The sequence below is a fragment of the Crotalus tigris genome, unplaced genomic scaffold (genome assembly GCF_016545835.1).
Source record: "Crotalus tigris isolate CLP2741 ecotype Arizona unplaced genomic scaffold, ASM1654583v1 scf7180000018468.2839379, whole genome shotgun sequence".
Lineage (NCBI taxonomy): Eukaryota > Metazoa > Chordata > Lepidosauria > Squamata > Viperidae > Crotalus > Crotalus tigris.
Genome location: NW_024097024.1, coordinates 1431681 through 1455279, shown reverse-complemented (window position 1 = coordinate 1455279; position 23599 = coordinate 1431681). Strand labels below are relative to the sequence as shown.

The 23599-nt window shown below is 34.1% G+C and overlaps 1 protein-coding gene across 2 annotated transcripts in view; it reads right to left on the bottom strand.

Annotated features, from left to right (window-relative positions):
• Positions 1-17718, bottom strand: part of PLEKHS1 (pleckstrin homology domain containing S1) — a 38485-nt gene extending 20767 nt beyond the window's left edge. Inside the window, exons 1-10 of one of the 2 annotated variants that reach the window (XM_039352714.1) lie at positions 17559-17718; positions 17029-17193; positions 11255-11301; positions 9130-9203; positions 8918-9024; positions 7352-7486; positions 3490-3544; positions 1743-1847; positions 918-1028; positions 228-308 (exon numbers count right to left, since the gene is read on the bottom strand). In XM_039352714.1, coding sequence (XP_039208648.1) covers positions 228-308; positions 918-1028; positions 1743-1847; positions 3490-3544; positions 7352-7486; positions 8918-9024; positions 9130-9203; positions 11255-11282 — 696 coding nt within the window. In that variant the 5' untranslated portion in view covers positions 11283-11301; positions 17029-17193; positions 17559-17718. The remainder of the gene's footprint in view (positions 1-227; positions 309-917; positions 1029-1742; positions 1848-3489; positions 3545-7351; positions 7487-8917; positions 9025-9129; positions 9204-11254; positions 11302-17028; positions 17194-17558) is intronic. The other variant, XM_039352713.1, reaches the window with a different exon arrangement.
• Positions 17719-23599: the final 5881 nt, after the last annotated feature.

Sequence of the window (23599 nt, the reverse complement as noted above, 5' to 3'; positions counted from 1 at the left end):
CTTTTTAATCATAGTTAAGAATATATTTACTCTTTAGACAATCCATTCAATATGTCTAGCCATTCAATAGGTCTAGCCCTTAACTCTGATTCAAAGCATTATATATATATATATACTTTTCTTAAATCCAGTCACATTTAAGTATCTAAAACATTTCATCCCTCTTAGAGTGATATATTCAAGAATTTTTCCATTTCTTTAACTATATTCAAACACATGCTTCTTACCTCAGCTAAAATACTTGATGGAGAAGCATAATATTCTTCTTTTTCTTCCTGTTCTTCAAATGAAGTATTTGTCAGTTGCCTCTAAAACAATAATTTAATTATTTTTTAACTCAAAAATATTTGAGAAGATAAAAATAAATGTCAGCTATAAAAATCACCACAAAACAGAAACTTCAGAAATGAAGTTCAGAAAATGGAGGTCACTGATTAAAATATATATGTTATAATGTGGGGAAAAAGCCAAATTAAGACTCATCTCTGCCAATTGGTATATACTGTATCTATATATTAAGTACAGTAACAAGAGCTATTGTTATAATTTTAAAAGGTAAATGTTAAAATGCTTAGATAACTATTGAACATTATTATGCTAATGCATAGATCCCATACACATTTATCTTGTATAAATATTCTGGCCAAATAGCAAACATCTACATAATGCATTGTATTACTAAACATTCATTCATTAATACTAACTCCTTTGTCAAACATCACCATATTTGGAGCCTCACAAGAATAAAAAGAGCCAGAAATAAAGCAACAATTGGCAAGAGGAAAGGACAGAAGGAAAGAAAGAAGGAAGGAAGGTAGGTTGTGAAATTGTTCCCCTTACTGCAAATAATTAAATATTAATAAATATTTCATATAATTCTGATGGACAACATATCCAGGATCAGTTTCTGAACTCACCAGACGGCGTAGGAGTTTTCCCGGGGATTCATAAATATGTAGTTCTTTCTGGGTTTCTTGAGGACTAGGATCTGAGTTTGGCCTTTGTTTGTGAACTGATGTTGCTATGTCCTATACCCCAAAGAAAATAATTAGTCACTGACTGGCTTTATTTCAAGTTGCTTAATTAACAGTGATCGCTGAAAATCTGAGATAGAGTTTCTGATAAGAATTAATATAAACAGACACTTTAGCTTTAATTTACTTTTAATATATTACAATTGTTGAAGAAGAAAAGGATAATGTTTTTTTTTAATGGCACAGCTAGGATATGCTGTTAATATTGAGCATACTGTGAAAGAAGAGACAGGAAATTTTCTGAAAACAATGTTTCTCAACCTTGGGGACTTTAAGAAGTGTGGACTTTGAACTTCCCAGGATTTTCCAGCCAGTATGCTTGGGATGCTACCCAGCTGATGATTTTGGCCCATCTCAGATAAGAAATAAGAATTGTTGAAGGAAATTATGGTGTCCTTGTTTTATTGTCATGCCACCTCAAGTATTGAATAAAAAAATTATATATATCTAGAGTTATCATAAGAATGGAAGAAAGTCTGCTCAAGTACATCCCGCTCCAAAACTTCTAAAACAAACTAGTAATGACTAAGTATGCTTAGCGGGAATATAAGAGTAACTAATGGAAGAAAGAATGAAGAATGAAATCCAATTTCTTAGGATCGGCTATTTCTTGACTTCTTAATATTTTGCCCCTTGCCACATAATATTATACAACTGGCTTGCAATTAAAGCGGATGTGTGTCTAAAAATTAAACACGTAACACTTACTTCATATTTAGTACCAAGATACTGATCCATTTTGGTGGTAGAGGTAATATCCAATTCATCAAGACAGGCCGGGACAGATTGGGACCGACTTCTGACTTTCTGTTTCTGATTCAAAATTTAGGCAGCAAACTTTATATACTTTACATAAATCATAACAATTGTTGATCATAACAGCTGAAATTATGTTTCTGCAAGCATTTGGGGGCAAGTAGTGTGCAGGCTATCCTTTAGGCAGATTATTAGTTGTTGCTTGCTCCTGTTATTTTACACATTTCCTTATTTTGTAAACTACTTTACTTGAGATCCACAAAAAAGGGCAGTGTGTAAACTGTGTAATAAATAAATGGATATATTCTTTCTTTGAAACTTCAGATACCCATAAATAAGATTCAATTTATATTTCATTCAATTAGGGTGGCAAATATATTCAGAAAGTTATGCAAAAGATAGCGAGGCTCTACTTGCTTGTTTTATTGTATTCATTGTTATTTAATCCTCAAACATTTTGCTGTGTTGAAAACTGACATTACTTTGGGATATAAAATTACATTATTATATTATGAGCTCTTGCTATTAAACATTCTGCTGCAGGGTCATTCTGACTTTTGATTCAAGAGGTTGATCAAATAAGCCTTTTTCTGTTCTGGTGCTGCTCTGGAAACAATGCAACTGGTATGTTGCAAGGTTACAATAGTCCCAGGTGTGCTGCCCTTTGATTGAAGGCCCAGCTCTTTCCCAATATATGCCACAGAGAGAAATTGATTAATACTTCAATGTGTTAGTTCTTGGGTTTTTACCTTTTTTTGTTTTTTACTGTATTGTATGTTGTTTTAAAGCTGTACATCACCCACAGCACTTATGTAAACATAATTTATAAATAAATAAAAAAGAAACAAATGCTTTCCCTTAATAGCAAATACTCACCAGTAATCAGTTTTATGATTGTTAATAACATGGGACATTGATGATTAGGTTAAGCTGTCTCAAAACTTCACATAACACTTAAGAAGGTTGCTAAATTTTAACAATAGCCACGGTCTGCATAAACTACCTGGTGTCTTCCTTTTATTATTATTTAGTTCACGCTTTTCTGTATAAGTTTAGTTTATTGTTTTACTGTTTTTATGATTGTTATGATATGATTTTTATGATTTTATGATAGTTATTACTTTTGATTGTTCTTTAGTTATTGTTTTCTTTATTGTTGTGAGCTACCCAGAGATGCTTAAGATGGGTATAAATCTTTTAAAGAAATATAGTACATGGCTGATGTGTTGTAAATATTATGTAAATATTATCTTGTCAACATTCAGGAGATTAAGGAACCCACTTTCCTCACAGAATGTGTCAGTGAAAGTGAAATGTGAGGAAATTGATTCACATTCTTAACTAAAGGGGAAGAACTTTAAGTAAACCTTTCTTTAATGAAGGCAAATAAGAAAAGAATGGGCTTATCCTTATCAGCCACAAAGATTTACAATATTGCTTGTAAAAATGACATTTCTTGAACTAATAATTTGAAATATGGCTTCTGTAATCTGATGCCTTATTAAAGCTTTTGGCAACAATTGCTAGTAAAATCCTATGTGGTGTGCATACCAAGTTTTCTTGTGAACTAGAATGTGGTTGGAAAAGAAGGAAGGCAAATGAAAATAAACATTTTTGTCTTTTTTTCTCCAGAAACATTAAATATGGTATTTTAATAACATAAACTCTTGCTGTAACTCAAAGGAAAACATTAATTTACCTGTTGTTCTGAGCACAATGTAAATAGGAAGGTAGCCCATTCCTCAACTTCCTTGCTAGAATTTTAAATGTTTTAAAACAGACAAAAGAGAAAAAGACACATGAGTAAGAAATGAAAGTGTGTAGACATTGCCGGGTGAGTAACAGAGGTTAAAAAATATATAAATCCAGATGATGCTCACAAGCTTTAGACATTCCACCAGATAGATGACTCTGTCGTTTTTTTGCCATTGCCTTTGAATTTCAGAATTAATCAAAAAGCATTCAGCAAGCTACAGCACCTATCTGGACTTCAGAATTAAGCACAATGTCTTGGAAGAGTGAAATTCCCTTGGATTTGAATGCTTGATTTGTAGGCTAGAATAGGAAATTGAAAAAAAAATAAATCCTAGAAACATAAACAGGAAAACCACTTTAATATTGTTGTCCAGTAAAATTCAGCCTTTCTATGGAGAGTCAAGCTTGATTTAAAAGAAATTTTACTCGCCCACCCTCTTTTTTTAAAAAAGAAGGGAAACTGTTTTGTTGTTTTGTTTTGTTTGCCACTCAGGCAGTGGTGGGATTCAAATATGTGAAAACTGGTTCTCTGTGTGGATGCCGCTTCCGGAAGTCCATTCTGGGCCCGGGCAACAAAAAATTAGCTACTAGTTCTGCCAAAGTGGTGCAAGTTGGCTGAATCCCGCCACTGCACTCAGGGTCACTTTTTTGTGAGATTGGTTGCTATGTAAATTAGATAATAAATAAACTGCTGTTGTTTATGTAAGTGTCTGTATTATCTTTTCATTTTTGCAGGAATAGGTCATCATTTCAACAGCTATAAGACTACAGATATTTGGAGACAACACCAAGGATTCTTCAGATATGAAATGAATTGTCTAACCGGGCCCATGGTGCTTTTAAAAAAGAAACTTTTTGAGTGATTCCATTATTTTATGCATGAATTATTTTGAGGATGGCTCGAGTTCAATTCTTGTATTTGCCCAATTATTCTAATGATGTCTTTTTTCTTGCTGAAGAACTATAGGAGAAGAAAAGATGGTATTTTAATTGGTTGGCTGGATGTTAACCCTCAGACAGTTTCTGTTAATTAAAAACTGATATCAGACTAAGGATGGCAAAAAAATTATGCTTTCAAATGACTCCTATACAGGTAGTCCTCAAATTGCAATTTACAGCCAGAATCAAAGTCAAAATTGTAAGATAGCTGATTTAATGACCATTTTTATGAGAGTGAATCACCATACTAATTAAGTAAATCCACGGTTGTTAAGTGAATGCTGCAGTCATAAGTGCAAACCCATTCTTCTAAATGGGCATTTTTTTTCTGGAAACCAAACATAATACTGTGGCCAAAGTATCAGATTATTCAGTTTATGAAGCAGCCTCTCACAATCTGGAGATCTAACATTTGCATAGTATTCAAATTTGATTTCTAGTCTTTCTTGCAATAATTTGGAGTTTAATCCCTGAGACGTCAATCTGTAAACTGCACTTTTGGCCTGTTAAACAAAATATACATTATCCTTTGGTTTCAACTGATATCAAAACACCAAAGTAGTAAGGATATGCAATAATTCTGATGTTGCACAGAAATTCTGAAAAAACAACTTTCTTCTATGGAGCCAGTTATATTATCCAATAGAGATTTCTTCATCAATTCCTCCTTTAAGCAAACTACGCATGTGGGTGCAGGAGTGGGAGCCAGTTTGCTGTTCCAATTTCTCTGCATTTATAGCCTCTCTTTACTTCCAGTTACTCTACCTCCAGTCAAAGATGTAATGAGAATATATGGTCATGGTAGGTATGACATGCCCTTTTTCATACTTTTGGCTGATTGCTTAGATCAGACATATCAAACTCATGACATCATGTGACGTCGCGCAACGTATTGGGACTATTTTGCCATTGCTGGCAGTGGGGTGGGCGTGGCTTTCACATGACACGTCTGGCCTGTGGGCCAGCAATTTGACACCCCTGTCTTAGATGAATTGCAGAGAGACTGATATCATGCATGCTTGCTCTTCCTGTACATGGGTGAATGTATGCTCAACTCTATATGCAGCAATCCATTTAATGTGGATTTAATGTGGATTACGAATGTAAGAGATTCTTGAGACTTCACTGCAAAAACCCCTTCATTTACCATAACCAATTGAGCTTCACAATGACTATTTTTGATGAAAGCAACTGAACTCTAATAACTTGTTTTCCTTTCTTACTTATAAAAGCTTATAAAAACATTAAAACTAACATTATGTTTCAAAAGAACAATATAACTCCATTGTTTAAATAAAACTCTATTCTAGATGACCTAATTACAAAGGTCAAAGATAATTCTAAACAAGTGTTCTTTGTACCACACCTTTTGTTTACAAAATCTTACTAGAAAACAGGCAGAAATTTAAATTCTTTCAGAGTATCTATTAAGGAAATTGGTAGTGCTTTTTAATCTGAGAAGAATTATAATTATAATTATAAACAGGGGGAGGGAAAACTCCTTCAGTTTTGTTTCTGAGTCAGTTTGTTCAGATATAAGAAATTATTGAATTCTGGGGAAAAAGGAAGAAAAGTCTTAATTATAGGATGTTTCTAAGAGAATATGGATTTTTTAAGTATAACTATTTTTTCCCATAGCAAAAGTGCAGCACAAGTCTGAATTTCAGATAGTTTTCAAAGAAGCCATGCAAAATATTCCACTAGAATTGATTTCACAAGAATTAGCTCATATTTAGACAGCATACTAAAAAGCAGAGACATCACCCTGCCAACAAAAGTGCGTATAGTCCAGGCCATGGTTTTCCCAGTTGCAATGTATGGCTGTGAAAGTTGGACCATAAGAAAGGCTGAGCGCCAAAGAATTGAGGCCTTTGAACTATGGTGCTGGAGAAGACTCCTGCGAGTCCCTTGGACTGCAAGGCGTTCAAACCGGTCAGTCCTAGAAGAGATCAACCCCGACTGCTCTTTAGAAGGCCAGATCCTGAAGTTGAAACTCAAGTACTTTGGCCACCTAATGAGAAGGAAGGACTCACTGGAGAAGAGCCTAATGCTGGGAAAGATTGAGGGCAATAGAAGAAGGGGACGACAGAGAATGAGATGGCTGGATGGAGTCACTGAAGCAGTAGGTGTGAACTTAAATGGACTCCAGAAGATGGTAGAGGACAGGAAGACCTGGAGGAACGTTGTCCATGGGGTCGCGATGGGTCGGACACGACTTCGCAATTAACAACAACAACAAAACTCATATTTCCCTTCTCATGATAGAACTTCCACTATTCTAGAATAGTGGAAAATAGTTTCCTCTTAAAATAATTTTATTTAATTATGAAAAATATATTTTCTTTCTTTTTTTTTCTTTCTTTCTTTCTTTCTTTCTTTCTTTCTTTCTTTCTTTCTTTCTTTCTTTCTTTCTTTCTTTCTTTCTCTATGTCTCTTTCTCTCTTTCCTTTTCTTCCCTTCCTTCCTCCCATAACTGTGAGCAAGTGTTCGCCACACTTTGCTCTTCTCTTTTGCAGCTTTATGCCATAAATGTTGAGAATCTAACTCTGTCATAAACAGTATTGAACTATGACTGCAGTTAATATCTCTCCTCTGTGCAAACTGCAGAATTCAGAATAATGATATGAAGTTATAGGGGGCAGATTATAGCTGAATGCTAGAAGAAACATCTTATGAATAAGAGCAGTTTCATAGTAGATGCAGTTTTCAAGGTTGTAAAGTACCTCCTTGTTGGATGTGTTTAAACATATACTCATCACACCCCAGAAATGTTTTAGTCTAAGGATCCATTTTCAAAGTTTTGGTGTGCTTGTTTTCTAACATTATAACAAATTAAAACCATGTCCATAAAAGGATTGTGAACTTACCTATCTCTTCCAATAAGATAAAATATTCTGTTCTCTGTAGTGATACTCATCACTTCAGTGGACTGGCACTTGAACATCTTTTTCACAACAGACATTTTCTCAGAGTCACCTATGCCAATTTCTATTTTTGAAGCTCTGTCAAATAATATAGGTAAACAAATAAATGTTATTAATTTTTGACTGTTTAAAAACAAATTCTTACAATAAAAAGTACATTTTTTTTTCTAAGAATGCCTGCGTTGCATTTGAAACAACAGTTTTGCTAGCTGGATTAGTTGGGATTTGATTTTGGAAACTTCTGGATGGGAGCAGATAGTGGAAGACTAGATTTGGGACACAATTGTTTCTCAAATCCTTATCCTGTTCCATGAGTTTAAAAACTGAATGTGAATCAAAGATATCAGATGCTTAATAAATGTTTAGGAACATTTCAGGATTTAATTCTATCAAGGCACTTACTAGGAATGTTCATTACGTTTTACAGATATGAGAAGATAAAGTTTGTAGACTACATCTGGTATAGGAAATTCCTTCTCAAAGTTCTTAGGCAATCAATAGAGCTATCACACCCAGGTGACAAAAACCCAGGCAACTATTAGATGGAAGATAATAGTTCCTCACTCTTTGCCTATGATCATCTAGGGTTTTCAAGCCCACATACATAAAGTGGTCCTTTTTGTGAAGACATAATTCTGATCCTACAATTATTGTATGTAGTCAGAATACACTAAACTCATGCAACTCTAGTATTCACATTTATTTTAATGCATGAGGGAGTTATTTGACTATCCCCTTACAACTTGCTCTCTAATATTTACTTATTTATTTACTTACAGGTAACTTTAGACTTATGACCACAATTGAGCCTAAATGTTTTTGTTGCTAAGTGAAACATTTGTTAAGTGAATTTTGCCCCATTTTATGACAGTTTTTAAGTTAGTAACATGGTTGTTAAGTGAATCTGGCTTCCCCATTGACTTTGCTTGTCAGAAGGTCACAAAAGATGAACCTGGGACAGTGAAATTGTCTTAAATATGAGTCAGTTGCCAATTGTCTGAATTTTGAACACATGACTGTAAGGATTCTACAACAGTCATAAGCGTGAAAAACTTTTTTCAGTGCTGCTTAATGTTGAATGGTCACTAAGTGAACTGTTGTTAGTTGAGAACTACCTGTACTTGCTTATTGTATGCTACCTCGATCAAACAGCAAATCGAGATAAATTAGATATTAGGACTAAAAAATACAAGATGATAATGATGATCCCACAGCATAAAACAAAACATAGCCATACTTATTAAACATAGATTCAATATTATCATAATGCATCATGTGTCAGAATCTTTTGAAAAAAGCCAGGTTTGTGAAACAGGGTTAGGACCATAAAGAACTGGGGTCAGGGAGCTGTTCCATAGGGAAGTTGTAGCCACATATATAATCTAGACAAAAATGTATTATAGAACCAGGGGAAATTGCAGCATACTGTATTATTTAAGCATTAGAAGTTTTGTATTTAATTAGTAACTCTGTTAAAATAAACTGTGATAGATTTGTTCAAATGCTTACTCATTAATTTCAATGTGGCCCTTTATTTGCTGGCCTTTACGATAGCTCAAGATGTAACCATTTTGGGCAGAATGAGAAAGAATAAAATATCTCCTTTTCCAGGAACTCTACAGAAAGGGGAAAAATCAAGTTCATGCATTAATAGAAAACCAACACATTAGGAATGTATTTTGATAATGATGATAGTAAAGCTATTATTTTCTTAACTGTACCTGATTATTAAAAAGTTGAGGTGGTGGTGATTTTATGAAGAAACCATACTTGTAGACACTGTTGTCACAATTTCCTAAGAAAGAAAAACAAAAAGTCATGTTTTATAAAAGGAGATTACTATCCCTGTACAAAAACTAATGCTAAATGCTGGGCAACCAAATTTTAGCCCTGAAGTATCATCAAGCCATTATTTTTCTCATTCACTGTCCAGCCCTGTTTTAAAAATGCATGAAACAAAATTGTAACTGCAATAAGGAATGGTATTCTGTATTTTTTAAAAAATAAACAGCTACAAAACATCCTGAATATGTCATTACATTGCAAAAAGTTCCTAGAAGATGGGAAGTAGGCAAAATGTATATTGGAGAAGGATAAAAGAGATACAGAAAATGAAGAATGATTTTGGAGAAAATAAAAATGAGGTTCTAAATACAGTGTTTTTGAGTTTCAGCATATTTCAGATATATGAACTTCAAACTAGTGTAGGACAACAAAAATAGATGGCAAAAGATTAGAATAAGAAGATTAATTTGTGTAGCTTGGTATAATATTTCCTAAAAATGAGGAAATGAATGGAGAAATTTTCAGATATGCAAATGCTGGAATGAAGGTATGAAGATTAAAAAAAAGTAAAAATAGTTATATGTACATATTAAACTGATTCTGTCCATTGCATTAAAATTGAAAATTTCACAAAAGGAAATTGAAGTCATGAGAAAATGGTTACTGTACTTAAGAAGCCAGAGTGGCAAGAGATACGGTTATGAATGGGTGATAAACTTATGTGGACTGAATATAAAGATGAATGAATGAATATAAAAAGACTTATTGAGAAGCTTTGGTCATTCAGAGACAAAGGATAAAGATATAATCACAAATATATAAAAGGAGATTGAATTCATTGAAACGAAGGTGAAAACCAAGAAGGTTGTTTTTTGGGGATAATGTAAGGGACAAAGTACACATATGAATTTGTTTGCCAGGACAGAAATATACAGAAAAGTACAGAAGATGGTGTTTATGCAAAATAGCTGAATTAGGTTTCCTTTTATTTTATCTCTTGATTTTAATTTGTGTTCCCTACTATTGCTTACACTTGCATTTGCAAAATGTTGCTTACTCTGAAAGAGAGTAATGTGATGTCTATATGCGTTTTCCAGTCGACTATATTGTATATGTCAAAAGAAAAAAAAGGGCATTAAATTTATACCATGATAAACCATATTAAAATACTTTGAAAAAAACACATTTGGAAGGATAATATATTATCTAATCTCAATATGAGTAATGTTATATAGTTAAGCAATGAAGGTGGTGAAAAAGATAAATACTGTGATCTGAAGCTAGATACAAATGAAAGCATGAGGAAGCATTTCTCGTATAAGCTCCTTTCATCTTCTGCATGATACGTTTTATTGATTATTATGATACTACTGCATATTATCAAGGCCCATGAACAAGGACAAGAAGTGGCCCATTAGTTCTTGAAAATCGGAAAATAGCCTAAAGCACTTGAGTGAAAATGGTAGGCTACAGATACAAGCAGAATTTTTCTTTGTTCTTACAAAATTTTAGCAAATTGACCTTTTGCTTCACAAAAATCGTTAAACGTGTTGAAATGTGCTTGTTATTCACAGAAAACTCAGAGCAGCATTTGAAAAATGTTGTCAAATAAAAATAAAATATATACGTGAATAGCTTTTGATGAATAAGAAGCAGAGCTCAGTTTGAATCAAATTCAGCTAGACCACATTTCTGAAGTGTGTAATAAATATAAAGGGTAAAATATAAAGCCTGGACAAGGGGCACTTTCTGCTTCATTGAGTAACAACTTAATGAAAGGAGGACTTTAGATATGAAAATCTGATTCTAAGCTTAAGAATATCCATGGCCAAATTCTTCATTAGGTTTCAGATGTGGATCAAATGTCACCCCCGATATGAAAAAAGAGTGGGAATATAGCATGGCAGCTATAATAAATTGTTATAACTTTAATAGAAACTTGTTCTGACTGCATTTATTGAACAAGGCAAATGAATAAGACATATATATTGAAAAATATCAAGTATCAAAAATGCTGTGAAAAGGGGAATCAGGCAAAAACATTAAAATTTAGTTATGTACCAATACTAGTTCTTCTTGTAGAATCCATATTTGTTTATTAGTTCAACCTGAAAAATAAACAAAGAATGAATGTTAAAGGGTACTTTAATAAGATGAGTTTCACTGTTTATCAAGGCTATCATAATCAGACCTTTTCCTTTCAGGATTCACTAATTCACTAATCCTATTCATCTATTTAATACAAACAGAAACTATCACCATACAAAATATTATCAAATAGTAACCTATATTGTTTGTCAATCTTATTTAAATTTAAGTTACTCATATACTTGCAATCAAATAAAATGCTTTCATATGCCAAAACAAAGAAAAAACCTCATATATTTCTCAGTTTTCCCCAAAGGATGTGGTCTTTGCCAAGAATAACAATGTGATATTTTATTTCTATAGTTTTCTTGTCCAGAAAGAACAGTTTATCCTTGGAGTATTGTGCAAAAACAAAAGAAAAGAAAAGAAAACAAAACCCTGGAAGAATCAATTACCATCCTGGAAATTCAACAAAATAACAAAATCCAACAAAAAGTCCCTTGAGATTAGAATTGTAAGAATTGCATTGATAAAAGATTTGTAAGAAGGAAAAGAGATTTAGGAACTGATATACATATATGACTGTTTTAAATTATGAGGAAACTAATATATGAAATTCTGACTTTTCTTTCACCTTGCAGATAAAAATCTTAGTATTAACAAAATGAACGATTCAAAGGACTTTAGTATTATGCAAACAGATTTATTTATGAAAAGGACTTCCTTTTTTCCCAGTTTTGTCTTTTGCCTGCACAAAGATCCTTTAATCTGCTTAAACTATTTTGGAAAGCCTGTCTAGATGCAAAGGAGAGAAAAAAATACAGTAGGTCTGCTAGTAAATGCCACTTTACTAGCAGTATTACAGTCAAAATGAAGATTTTCAAAACTGATTCTAATTTCTATGCTGAAGAGAATTCACCATATTTTAGAAATAAAGTAGATTGGTCTGAAGAAAGGAACCATTGCTTTTGAATGCTAATGCCAAAATAAAAAAACAACAGGACAATGTGTTAAATTTGAAATATAGTCCATAATCATTGGAAGGCAATTCATGTGTATTTGCCCCCCTCTCATTTCTAAGTACTTAAAAAACACAGTGCTTTTAGGCACTGATCTCTACAGCAGTGATGTTTCAGGACAAGAATAATTTCCTACTCATTTCATTAGAGACAAGAATTTTGTGGATACATACTGTTGCTACATTGGAGTGAACTTTCTCTGTTTTTCTCTAGAAATAAATTCAGAACATCAAGTGTTCACTAAAAGTTCCATTTCTGCAAGGAATTAAATGAAGAGAACTGCAGAGTTTTTTTTAAAAGCCTATTTTAGCATGAGAATAATCATTCACTGCCCTGAAATTCTATTCTTCTTCCTCTTTCTATTCCATCACATTTGTGTCAAAATCCAAATGTACCTATAATATATAACAATTCTTTATTTGCAAGGATTGAAAGGGACTTGGATAGCAAATATTTTCTTTATTCATTTCCACTATATGAAGAATACATTTTACATTAATACCAGCCTACAAGAAATAGAATTAATGAAACATATCATATTAGTGATTAAGACATATTCAAAAATCAAAAACTGCTGATGAAAAGGGGAATCAGGCAAATGCAACATATATAAATGTTAGAAGTTGTAGTTCCAGCATGAATTGCCCAGCCTTCTTGTAGAATCTGACATATTTGTTTATTAGTTCAACCTGAAAAATAAACAAAGAATGGTTCAGGGTACTTTAATAAGATGAGTTTCACTGTTTATCAAGGCTATCATAATCAGACCTTTTCCTTTCAGGATTCACTAATTCACTAATCCTATTCATCTATTTAATACAAACAGAAACTATCACCATACAAAATATTATCAAATAGTAACCTATATTGTTTGTCAATCTTATTTAAATTTAAGTTACTCATATACTTGCAATCAAATAAAATGCTTTGCATATGCCAAAACAAAGAAAAAACCTCAATATATTTCTCAGTTAGTTCCCCAAAGGATGTAAAGGGTCAGCCAAGGAATAACAGAGGTGATATTTTATTTCTATAGTTGTTCTTGTGAAAGAACAGTTTATCCTTGGAGTATATGTGCAAAAACAAAACAAAAGAAAAGAAAACAAAACCCTGGAAGAATCAATTACCATCCTGGAAATTCAACAAAATAACAAAATCCAACAAAAAGTCCCTTGAGATTAGAATTGTAAGAATTGCATTGATAAAAGATTTGTAAGAAGGAAAAGAGATTTAGGAACTGATATACATATATGACTGTTTTAAATTATGAGGAAACTAATATATGAAATTCTGACTTTTCTTTCACCTTGCAGATAAAAATCTTGGTATTAACAAAATGAACGATTCAAAGGACTTTAGTATTATGCAAACAGATTTATTTATGAAAAGGACTTCCTTTTTTCCCAGTTTTGTCTTTTGCCTGCACAAAGATCCTTTAATCTGCTTAAACTATTTTGGAAAGCCTGTCTAGATGCAAAGGAGAGAAAAAAATACAGTAGGTCTGCTAGTAAATGCCACTTTACTAGCAGTATTACAGTCAAAATGAAGATTTTCAAAACTGATTCTAATTTCTATGCTGAAGAGAATTCACCATATTTTAGAAATAAAGTAGATTGGTCTGAAGAAAGGAACCATTGCTTTTGAATGCTAATGCCAAAATAAAAAAACAACAGGACAATGTGTTAAATTTGAAATATAGTCCATAATCATTGGAAGGCAATTCATGTGTATTTGCCCCCCTCTCATTTCTAAGTACTTAAAAAACACAGTGCTTTTAGGCACTGATCTCTACAGCAGTGATGTTTCAGGACAAGAATAATTTCCTACTCATTTCATTAGAGACAAGAATTTTGTGGATACATACTGTTGCTACATTGGAGTGAACTTTCTCTGTTTTTCTCTAGAAATAAATTCAGAACATCAAGTGTTCACTAAAAGTTCCATTTCTGCAAGGAATTAAATGAAGAGAACTGCAGAGTTTTTTTTAAAAGCCTATTTTAGCATGAGAATAATCATTCACTGCCCTGAAATTCTATTCTTCTTCCTCTTTCTATTCCATCACATTTGTGTCAAAATCCAAATGTACCTATAATATATAACAATTCTTTATTTGCAAGGATTGAAAGGGACTTGGATAGCAAATATTTTCTTTATTCATTTCCACTATATGAAGAATACATTTTACATTAATACCAGCCTACAAGAAAGGGTGCCTAGAACTAAACTTATAATTGGGATTCATGAAACCATATTTTTCAGCCCTTTGAATTAGTCCAACAAGAAGCTCACATTATGAGACATAACATTACTATTTTTGTCAGGTTGAAAGTCTGAAAGCATATATTTCCCTCCTTGCCTTTACTTTCCAGGGAACTAGGGAGTATCTCTTCTGAGATGCTTACCATGTCCCTCATTCCTTGTGGACTGAGATGTCTCTTATCTGACTATTGCTAAGCCTGTGGGTCTTCATTCTTCTGCCTCTCAAAGATATTCCCACAGACCACTATATATATACATGCATGCGGACATATATACCCATAAATGTACATATGCTCAATAAAAGTTGCCTACAAGAAGCAGTTCTATTGGGATTAGTGGTAATCAAGAATGATAGCAGGTGAATTGCCCAGTAGGAAGATGTTGTAGCCTGTTGCCTGGATTGAATAGGTTCCAAATTGTTGCCAAAACATCTCAGTCTGACAGGATTTTCTTAAGTTGGTTTAGAGCAGTGGTTCTCAAACTTTTTAATGCTGTGGCCCCCAACCAGTCGCAAGTCGAGGACTATTCAACTGGTCGCAAGTCGAGGACTACTCAACTGGTGCAGCACCATTTGCAGAATGGGACTTTTGGTGGGCTCAGCAGGGCAGAGACAGCCTGGACAATTCCTATTAGACTCTATTCAAGAGAGTCTATTCTAATGGCTTTCAAAAGCCAATAGAATAAAAGGGAGTAGCACAGCTAAGGAAAAGGGGAAAAAAATGGCGGACTGTGTTGTTTGGCAACCCCCGTGAAATGGTCGTTTGACCCCAAATGGGGTCCCGACTCACAGGTTGAGAACCACTGGTTTAGAGGGTAGCCAGTATAAGCGCAGGGCAGGTACCTATTAAGGGTGCAGTGCTAGAAGCTCCTTTATGACCAAATATTTTGTTTCAGCTTTGTTGGGCAACTGCAACATTCAAGATATTCAAGTGACATACATTCCTTATTCTTCAAAATGTTGGTTTTCTACTATTTTAAAATTAATATTTTTTAAGTTCTTCATGTTTCATTCTTTTTATTTAATATATAAAATATAAAATACAAAGAAAAAAATAGAAATGTTTGATGGCATACTCCTCTTGGGGATGGAGGGATAGATTCAGTCACAGAAGCCATGATGTTCTTATTATTTCCACACCTAATATTTTTATTTATTATTTATTAATTCAATTGATATCCCACAAAAAACAATCAAGAAATACAGCAAGTCTAGGAGAGGCGCTTTAGAATCAACCATTCAGTAAGTGGATCAAAATATACTTGAAAGAGCCAAAATTAAGAAATTAGTAGTCATCCTCCAACAAGAAAGAAGACAAAGCTAAAATGCAAATCACTCTTAATATATTATTTAAAAGAGGATTCCAATCAAATCAAATATTTGTTTAAAGAAGTGAAACAAAACTTGAAGTGGGAATGGGAGATGATTTGCCTTGATAAAAACATTTATCAGATATTTCTGAAAGAATTAAGTATATTCAAGTTTATCATTGCCTAAAAATGCCTTCTGCCATGAAAAATATGAAGAAAATAATATAGATATTAAAATATCTCAGGTAGAGATTGAAGATTCTAACATATGAAGCAGCATCTACATCAGACATGTTAACAAAAAAGTTGAGAATGACAATGTGATAGATAACATCATATTGTAATAAGACTTTATGATCTCTCCAAAACTGCATGTATCTGAAAAGAACATAGCATTAAGTTCTTCAAATTCAAAATTCAGACTTTTGAAGTTTAACAAACCAAGACAAAAAGAATTTATTGAAGACTTTTAATTCAAAACATTCTTCCCAATTTATTAAAAGAACTTCAATAAAGGATTCATTCAAGAATAAAATTATTCAAATATTTGCTTGAACAGTTTTTAATAATATGTCATATATAAACAGAAGATTTTTTTTGCTCCAAAGTTAAGAATTATTATACATGTATGGTAAAGCAAAATAAAATACTGCTAAGAAAATATTATTATTTTACCAGTTAAATTAACTATTGCTGAAAAATGAAATATTTTACAATATAATATCTCTAGATTTAAATGGTTTGATATGATTTAGTTTATATCATTGTTTGAGAAAGTTTCACCATGAAAAATAGCAAATCATTATTTTATAAAAAATGGTGGTATATTATTGCTTATATAAGAAAAAATTAATCCGTGCAATAGTTGGTAACAGAAATTATGGAAATGTTAAATTTTACCAACATCATGTGAATCTAATTTAGCTCTAAATATAATTTTGGTTGTTCCATGTCTCCTAGTAATAAATTATTGTGCACTTTATTCCTGCTACAATAATCTAATAGGCACTGTATAAAAATTATTTTCAAACTACAAAATTGTAGATCTAAATAATTCTGCTGCTATAAAAGTTTATTATAAGTAACATTTGTTTTCCTTAAAAATAATGATTTTTTTAAAAAAAACAAGGCTGTAGATAAGCTAAAGAAAACATAAGATACCTTTGAATCTGGACAGTTAGTTTGTCTTCTTCCATATGGTAAATCTTCCAAACTCTTAGTCTTATAGGGCATACATCAAACAATGTTAGAGTAACCTCGTGTCATTTCTTTTGCTCATGCCCTTTATATATCAAATTTGCTTGAGGCTGAGAGATAGCAAAACACCTTTAAAATTAAAGGATGTTATCTTATGTATGTACACACTTGTGAATTTACAAGAGGGGCTTTGGCCAAATTTAGAATACTAAAGGAGAGCAGGAACATTAATTGCAGATAATTTCCATGTCCAATTAAAAAAAATTGCAATAGCACAACTCTTCCAAAGGTGGGGAAAAAAAGATAATTCTAAGTTTATTCCTGTTTTAAATTTTATTTATAGTATTTATGAGGGGTTTACCCTAATCTTGTGACAATAAAAGGTACTGAAGCACTTTGCACTTTAACTACTGTACACAGAAGAAGAGAATAAAATTAAATTGTACACATTGTCAGCTGTAAATAAATGTTATACGATTTTTAGCAATACTTACAGGATAAGATGTTTGCCATGCTGGAGATCAGCAATACCCAAACATGTCACTGAGACATTTATTGAAAATTGGATTATTTAGTTAACAGAGCGACTGTCCTTTTATATCAGTCTTAATTACATCCCTAACTGTGACTCATAAGGAAATACGCAACTTTCTCATATGAGAAATATTCCCTTTTACTGTCAAAACTGAAAGTTGTTTTAATGAGGAAATACGGGAAATGGCAGTGTTTTTAAAGAGCTTTTGACAGGGCACAAAACAGGTGCAATAATAATACTAAATCCAGGTTAATACTTCTTTTGCTTTTTTTTTACTTCATTTCCTCATAGCATTTTTTTTTTAATGTAACACTGTTCCAACAGCAAGTAGAGGACAGATATGAATTGCTATGAAGATATAGTTGGGTATTTGATTGCAATTATTACAATCTAACAAAATACTTTATTTAATGAATAACATAGGCAGGGAAACTCTCAGAAAACAAATCCATAGACCTTTCCTTATGTAGATCTAATAACTGGAAAACAATGTTTTATTGCTTGCTTAGAATTCCTGTATTTAATCTCACCCCAACTAATACCAGAAGCAGCCTTAACCCACACTATTCTGATGTTACTGAAACATGTTAAGACAATTCTAAAATATATAAAATCTGGTGTATATCTCTGCCAATTCTCAGTGCAGTTGACTGACTACTAATGCAGAAGATTGACTGCAACTGGTACCTGTTTGCAATTTCAGGCTGCTAGAGGCAAAGCCCACTGTACTTCCACAAATGTAATGGGAGATGATAGACTGCACAATTAACAGGAAGAACTGAATTTTTCAGAACGCAGATACTGCCTAGTTTTCGATAAGATACCATTTTACAACACAGCTCTATCAGCCTACAAAGCCTGTTTGTCAAGCTTGTGTACGTTCTGGTTGTCCTGAATTGGCCCAGCAACACAGCCATCATTCATGATAGAAAGAGAAGTATGAGACACAAATATTAAGACAACTTTTGAAACAATTTCTCTTTATCTCCCTTCTGTTGAGAGGCAATACTTTTCTCCCCCTTTATGGAGATATCCTGCTCAGATTTGCTAATCAAGGATTGTGTAGCAGGTTAAAACATTGGCATGGGAACAATAAAGGTGACTTCAATGGAGAAACAATTCTCAGTATTTCAGAGGAAAACCTGAGTTGCAAATTAGGAATAGCTTCAGTGTCTCTCCTCAAAGGACCCAGAGCTGAGAAAAAACCAAGAAGGGAAAGGTGAAAGGAACCTCTGATTTCTATTTTCTCTCTCTCTCAGGCTAGCTGACTGACATGTTGTGGAGCCTGAAATGGAATCTCGCTCTCCTTGCTGTGTCTCTTCAGCTGATCAGGGAACGACACTTGTGTCAGGAGTGGGGTTTTCTGCTTCTCAGCAAATGCTTTTGGCTGCAAAGCAAAATAACTGGTGTGTGTGTGTGTGTGTGTATGTGTGTGAGAGAGAGAGAGAGAGAGAGAGACAGAGAGACAGACAGACTTGCAGAGGATAATATGTAGATATATTTCTAAAAGAAAGAGGGGGAAAAAAAGCAAGAGAAAAAGAATGTTTATGGAAATTAAACAAATGGACAAAACATTATCTCTCCTCCACTGTGTTTTTCATGTTTTTAGAATTCAGATCTTAATTCTGCCCAAATCTTCCCATACCCTGCAAATAGCTATTTAAAGTCACCTTCTCAGGTTTCATATTCATACAATTTCCTGAATACTGATTTATATTTTGCTTTATTGCACTCAAGAAATAATTCATACATATGCCGAAGTTCTGCCAACTACAATATTATAGTGTGCGTGTCTTATCCAGGCTTTAAATTGCAAGTGTTTTTCTCTCTCCCTTTTGCATCAGTGGATTCTCAGTCATTATTTTTCCAGATTTTAAACCCAAATGCACCTGTCCATGTTTGCAAAAGTTCTCTGGTTCAAGTATACTGCTTCCTATCTTATCTATTTTAGCTCATATGGCCCTGGTGCTGACCATGTCCCGGTTTTGCATATTGCAGCAGCCGACCTTGCCTCCTTCCGCCTTAGCTTGTCAATGTCCAATATGGCAGTACTTACCAATGCAGATGCCACAGGTGCTCTCCTTATAATTACTCCTTTACAGGCCACCTTAAGAAATGTGACTTTATCCTATTCATATCTTTGAGCAAATGCATTTCAGTCCATCTCAAGAACAAAATAGATGTTTTATGCCAAGACCAGACTTACAGTGGGGCAAAAAAGTATTTAGTCAGCCACCAATTGTGCAAGTTCTCCCACTTAAAAAGATGAGAGAGGCCTGTAATTGTCATCATAGGTAGACCTCAACTATGAGAGACAAAATGAGAAAACAAATCCAGACAATCACATTGTCTGATTTGGAAAGAATTTGCAAATTATGGTGGAAAATAAGTATGTGGTCAATATCAAAAGTTCATCTCAATACTTTGTTATATATCCTTTGTTGGCAATGACAGAGGTCAAACGTTTTCTGTAAATCTTCACAAGGTTGGCACACACTGTTGCTGGTATGTTGGCCCATTCCTCCATGCAGATCTCCTCTAGAACAGTGATGTTTTGGGGCTGTCGCTGGGCAACATGGACTTTCAACTCCAAAGGTTTTCTATGGGGTTGAGATCTGGAGACTGGCTAGGCCACTCCAGGACCTTGAAATGCTTCTTACGAAGCCACTCCTTCGTTGCCCGGGTGGTGTGTTTGGGATCATTGTCATGCTGAAAGACCCAGCCACGTTTCATCTTCAATGCCCTTGCTGATGGAAGGAGGTTTACACTCAAAATCTCACGATACATGGCCCCATTCATTCTTTCCTGTACACCGATCAGTCATCCTGGTCCCTTTGCAGAGAAATAGCCCCAAAACATGATGTTGCTACCCCCAGGCTTCACATAGGTATGGTGTTCTTTGGATGCAATTCAGCATTCTCTCTCGTCCAAACACGACAAGTTGTGTTTCTACCAAACAGTTCTACTTTGGTTTCATCTGACCATATGACATTCTCCCAGTCCTCTTCTGGCTCATCCAATGCTCTCTAGCAAACTTCAGATGGGCCCGGACATGTACTGGCTTAAGCAGGGGGACACGTCTGGCATTGCAGGATCTGAGTCTCTGGTGGCGTAGTGTGTTACTGATGGTTGCCTTTGTTATGTTGGTCCTAGCTCTCTGCAGGTCATTCACTAGGTTCCCCCCCCATGTGGTTCTGGGATTTTTGCTCACCGTTCTTGTGATCATGTTGACCCCACAAGGTGAGATCTTGTGTAGAGCCCCAGATCAAAGGACATTATCAGTGGTCTTGTATGTCTTCCATTTTCTAATTATTGCTTCCATAGTTGATTTCTTCACACCAAGCTGCTTGCCTATTGCAGATTCAGTCTTACCAGCCTGGTGCAGGTCTACAATTTTGTTTCTGGTGTCCTTCGACAGCTCTTTGGTCTTCACCATAGTGGAGTTTGGAGTATAACTGAGGTTGTGGACAGGTGTCTTTTATACTGATAACAAGTTCAAACAGGTGCCATTAATACAGGTAATGAGTGGAGGACAGAGGAGCCTCTTAAAGAAGTTACAGGTCTTTGAGAGCCAGAAATCTTGCTTGTTTGTAGGTGACCACATACTTATTTTCCACCATAATTTGCAAATAAATTCTTTTCAAATCAGACAATGTGATTGCCTGGATTTTGTTTTCTCATTTTGTCTCTTATAGTTGAGGTCTACCTATGATGACAATTACAGGCCTCTCTCATCTTTTTAAGTGGGAGAACTTGCACAATTGGTGGCTGACTAAATACTTTTTTGTCCCACTATAGACACACCTGCAAGGCATTCAAAATGTGGCTTTGTCATCTTACCTGCAGTTGAATGGAATCTATTAATGTCTTCAGTTACTGTTTTATGCTGTTTATATTGGTTTTTAATTTTTTGTTGTTCATTGTCCAGAGTAATTTATGTGAAATGGGCAGCCATATAATTAGTTAATGAAGTAAGCCATCCAAACATGATACTTGTTCAAAAGGTCCAAGTGTCAGGCCGTCTCAGTGGTGAATTCATTGTAGTTTGCTCCAGAAGTATGATTGGCTGTTAGTTTGGACAGACCAAAGTAGCATTGTTCCATTTAGCATTTGGCCCTTCAAGATGTATTGTTTTTATTTCTGTTGCTATTGTTTTGTATGTGATTTTTAGACTTTTTAAAACTTCACCAGGAGCCAACCTGATTGAGGTGATAATACTGCAAAATAAATGAGTAATCAATAACTAAACTAGTTGTTATATACAAAGAATTGGTGCACATATTTATTTTCATTTACCAAGTTTTTCTTCTTTTCTTCTGTCAAGCTTCAGTTGGAGTCTGAGCTGCAATCACTTATCCAAGAACCGAGTAAAGTAGATTTTTATAATGGAGATACTTGTGCTTATTTGATGTCTCCCTGACCACGAGAATCGATTTTCACAGTATTTCATTTTTCATGTCTCTCCAGCATTTAACAGACCTTGGAACTTCTTTCTCCCATGCTTCCCTGATGATTGGCTTAAAATAGATTTTTTTTCCTCAGATTTACTCCACAAGTTTGTGAAGATAATGAAACTCTATACCATCTCTCCTCCTTTTCCCAAAATCACAGGGGTATATGATTGGCTTAAGGAAATTTCTAACTCAAAATGTGTGGTGTATTTTTAAGTTATTAAAAAATCTATCTCATTTTACTGGATGGAAAATAATTTTGCAGCAGAAGTTGTATAGTGGCTAGCAACGGCTGTTTGTCCTATCTGGCCTTTTTGTGTAAGTCAGTTAATTTGGAGGTCTTTCCAAGTATGACGCAGACTCAGCTAATATTTAAACTGAAGTAAGACATTACTGTCTCATTCAGAGTCAACAGTAGGCAAGATGGTTTGTATGAGTTATTTTCAGAAAAGTTGAAGCTGGGTTGCCTGAGAGTCACAAGTTGCTGAGATTGTCAAGTTTCAAACAAAATCAGTCAGAAAATGCATGAGAAAAGCAAAGATAAGAACTAGTAATATTTAAGACCATTGAAAGCAAAAGAATGTAACTAAATTCAATATTGTAGTAGTCCTTATTTAAAAAGATTATATTCTTAGTACTTTGCATGTAATTTTTTTTATTCCTCCCTACATAAAAGGCTACCAGGCTTCTTTTGGAGTAGATCAGTTTTGTTTCTATTTTTATAATGGTCAGACTGGCTCTTCTTTGGTTTCTTATTGAGAATTACATCTCATACCTTCTCTACATTAAGGCACGTTTCAAAGGCTTTGGTGTTCGATGTGACTTTGCATGCTTTTAATTGATTTACAGAGATTAGATTCAACTTGAAGCACACCATGTTGATATGGTTTGTCTAGCATAAACTGTTCGAAGGACATGAATATTCCCATTGTACAGTGTGCAGAAGCAAAAAAGGTCAATTTTCCTGTAACTGACGCAACTGGATTGTTGTCCAACAGGATAATATTTGAAGAAGAGCAACCAAGTTGGAGATTTTTTCTACTTATTTTATGAAGTATGTTCTTACATGTGAAATCAGAGCACCATCCCCCAATAAACCAGACAGTTGGGATTTAATATAGGAACGACAAGATGCTGCTGGTTTTCCGTTGGTTCAAGTGCAGATGCAAAGCTATAAGGAAAGGTCTAATGCTTCTGATAAGCCATTATCTGTTGTCAAATCAGAATTCCCCCGCCCACCATTTTAGCATCCTTGTTTATATCTCCCCCAAATAAGCACAGACACAACTTGATGGTATACCAAAATGGCCAGGAGAAGAGGAACAGCAAGAATCATATGTAAATTTTATGTAAAAATTCAGTTGGGATCCAATTTGGTATAGTGGTTAGAGTATCAGGATAGAAACCAGGTTGTAGTGGTTAAGGTGCTAGGATAAAAAACAGGGGACTGTGAGTTCCAACTCTGTCTTATGCACAAAGCCAGCTAAGTGATTCTGAGCCAGTGTCTTTCTTTAAGCCTTAGAAAGCAAGCAACGACAAATCACTTTTG